This window comes from Miscanthus floridulus, chromosome 2 (assembly GCF_019320115.1).
Source record: "Miscanthus floridulus cultivar M001 chromosome 2, ASM1932011v1, whole genome shotgun sequence".
NCBI classification, from domain to species: domain Eukaryota; kingdom Viridiplantae; phylum Streptophyta; class Magnoliopsida; order Poales; family Poaceae; genus Miscanthus; species Miscanthus floridulus.
The window spans coordinates 116,719,660-116,723,070 of NC_089581.1; the positions used below are offsets into that span (position 1 = coordinate 116,719,660).

Sequence of the window (3,411 nt, forward strand, 5' to 3'; positions counted from 1 at the left end):
TGCTTCGTTCGTATATCTTAGCGGTCACGATTTACACATACAAAAAATTACAATGGTTTCGTGCATCTATATAACTAGCTAGATGGTTGTGAGTATCGTGTGCTGTGTGCACTTCTTCATCCTTGCAAGTAGAGAAATGATAATATATAATATAATAAAGCTTAAGTAGATTTAATAATTACTTACCTATATGTCGGTTTTGATGGAAGAGAGACCACACTATATATCTAGACTGAACCAACGAAAATTAAGTCTGCTGCACGCCAACAACAACAAGGAAGCATGCATGACAGGCATATGCATCATTAAAAGGCTGCAGGATCTTTACCGTCGTTCCTTATGACGCATGCATGCAAATATGACCCGGAACATATATATGTCTACGCCCCTGCAATCAAGGCGCCGGCACCAACCAGGCATCAGCCGAAAGCCATCCTATATATAGATCTTGCAGAGAACTCTAAGGGCTTGTTCGATTAGCCAGGATTCCATCCGAGAATCATTCCAGCTCATCAAAGGTTATATGAATTAGCCAAGCAATCCGGCTAGGAATAATTCCAAGCCACGATTCCCTGGAACCAAACAGACCATAAGATTGTGTTCGGTTACCCTGGATTTGAACCAGGAACTATTCTAGCTTTTCAAAACTAAACAAATTCCAACTGAAATCATTCGAGCGACTCAATCCAGAGCAACTGAACAAGCCCTAATTAAACCTTATTGTCCGGAAGCCTACAGTACCATCAAATAATGGCAGGTAAAAACCTTGACAAACCCGAACTCTAAACCTTATTTTCCATGTGATACAAACCTATAATCATAATATGGGCATATATATGGCAGGTATGTAACAGCCCGTGAAGAAAATTTTGGATTTATATATATATATATATATATATATATATATATATATATATATATATATATATATATATATATATATAGAACTACTATCCTGTAGCTGGCTACAGAATAACTTATTCTGTAGCCACTTTGAGTTACGATAATTACTATGTTAATTTACGAGATTATAGTAACTCCTTACTAAGTGGTTTAATATAACGTTATGGTAAATATCCTCATGTGTTATAGTAACCCAACTATTGTAAAATATGTATTGACATTATGGTAAATTAGTATATAAAATTATAGTAAATGGAGGTGGCTACAGAATAACTTATTTTGTAGCCGGCTACTGAATAGCCTCTCCATATATATATATATATATATATATATATATATAAGTACTAGTACAGACCTTTTACTTTGGACCATTTGCGCAGGTTTACTACCTCCGGTCTATTATTGAGCATTGATATTATGGTCCTGCGGTCCTTCCTGCAAAAGCTTGTAAGCATACGTATGTATGTTGGGCCGATCGGTGCCATCCTATGTTTGGCAAGACCAGGATTTCACATATACATTACGGTACTTATGAGTACCTACTGTAATGCACAGTATGCATTTTGGCAAGACATGACAAACTTCGGCCACAAAAGGGGAACGAACTCTGGTTATTGCGTGCGTGGTACCTCTCACATGGGTACGTCATGACACGCGTGGTTTCACACTTTCACTATTGCACAGGACTTCTGTCTGGAAGGCTCTCGTACATGACAATAATATAAGAACAAAAGCAAACTGGCATATAAGAAACTGGTGACGACGTCATTGCATCATGGTTTTATTTAGTTTAAATTTAAAGCTATTTTGGTAATTTCTGGTAGTGTACAAGATTGCTAAGCCCTATTCTCGGCTGTTTCTCCCACCCCACACAAGTTTTTCTCTCCCTCACCCTTGGCCTCTCCAACTTTGGCAAGATCCACCACTATTACAAAACCGTATACAATCAACTCTGAAAATACAACACAATCTCTGTTTTGGCTTAAGACCCATGTGAAATTCATAATATAGTCGGCTCACTACTGGAAACAGCAACATTGCCGAGGGCAAAAGACTTTGCCGAGGGCCTGATTTCGGGCACTCGGCAAATCCTTTCTTTGCCGAGGGCCGCCCTCGGCGAAGCTTAGCCCTCGGCAACGGCTCGTTCGCCGAGGGCCGGACCCTCGGCAATCAACGGCCCACGGCAAAGGCCCACCTTTGCCGAGCGGCCGAGCGTGACGGCGGCACCGGCCGTCAGCCTTTGCCGAGGGCTCGGCGTTAGGCCCTCGGCAAAGAATTTGGAAATAAAAAAATAAAACTCTTTGCCGAGGGCCCGTTGTACAGGCCCTCGGCAAATATTTTGAACGGGATGGCGCCGGCGGAAATAAAAAGAAAACATCTTTGCCGAGGGCCTTGGATGTTGGCCCTCGGCAAAGAAATTAAATAAAAAATAAAAAAATCTTTGCCGAGGGCTCTGGATCTAGGCCCTCGGCAAAGAGGGGACCCCATATAAAAAAGGGAACGGCCGGGCGGGCGGCCTTATCCCAAGCCGCGCCCGCCCGAGCCGCCACTCGCCCGCCGCCGCCGCCGCGCACGCCACCGCGCGCTCGGCCGCCGCGTGGACGCCGCCGCCGCGCAGGCCGCCGCGCGCTCGCCCGCCGCCGCCGCGCAGGCCGCCGCCGCGCACGCCACGGCACAATCGGCCGCCGCGCGGACGCCGCCGCCGCGCAGGCCACCGCGCGCTCGCCCGCCGCCACCGCGCAGGCCGCCGCCGCCCCTCCCCCGTCGCCCCCCCCGTTTCCTCCTCTCCTGTCGTCTCGCCCCGTCGCCTGCCCACGGCCCGCCGCCGCCCCGGCCGCGTCCTCCGCCGTCGTCGCCCGGAAGGTTCGGTGCCTCTGCTCCCTCCCCAGTCTCTTCTTTACAAAGTCACCTTGATTTCGCAATCTTGACCTGAAACCTTGAAATGTTGTTATTGCGCATCATTGTATTGCTTTTGCATGGATTAGTCTTTGTTGCTAGTGAACTGATGACTATTTCTGCATAACTGATCCGTAAAGGGACGTTTGAAATGATTCTACTACAAAGCTTAGCAAAATCTGAATAACAACATTTATGCTCGCTATTAAGTATGAATGGAATTAACTCCTATAGGAAGAGAAAAGTGTAATGTGCTTACTTACAGCCCGGAAAATTTAGGATTTACTGGTTCAGTACTTTTCTGCAGTTGCGCTTGTTTTATTCACTGTCTAAGCGGGTCATGTTTTGAAGCAATTACTTGGGCATGCAATGCAGGTGTTGTGCCGGAAGTGGTTCCCCGGCATTGTGGAGTTGCCGTCGGAGGCCCGAGAGCCAGCCTACACGTGGGACAGGTACGCCCTGGGCGAGGACGACCAGTACCGCAACAAGCAGGAGCGGATACTTGCTGAGTTTTGGGTAAGTTCCTCTCGCACAACATTAATCAATCCTTCACATTGAATTCTATTTTTTTCAAATAATGATTGGATATATCATCTTTTATGCAGAGGTTTT

General features: G+C 46.2%; 1 protein-coding gene across 1 annotated transcript; it reads right to left on the minus strand.

The window, feature by feature from the left end:
* Positions 1-2,421: 2,421 nt before the first annotated feature.
* LOC136536921 (glycine-rich cell wall structural protein 1.0-like) lies at positions 2,422-3,141 on the minus strand. The gene is made up of 2 exons (XM_066529054.1): positions 3,126-3,141; positions 2,422-2,798 (listed from the first exon to the last, which is right to left on the minus strand). The coding sequence occupies exons 1-2, from the start codon at positions 3,139-3,141 to the stop codon at positions 2,422-2,424; spliced, it is 393 nt and encodes a 130-aa protein (XP_066385151.1).
* Positions 3,142-3,411: the final 270 nt, after the last annotated feature.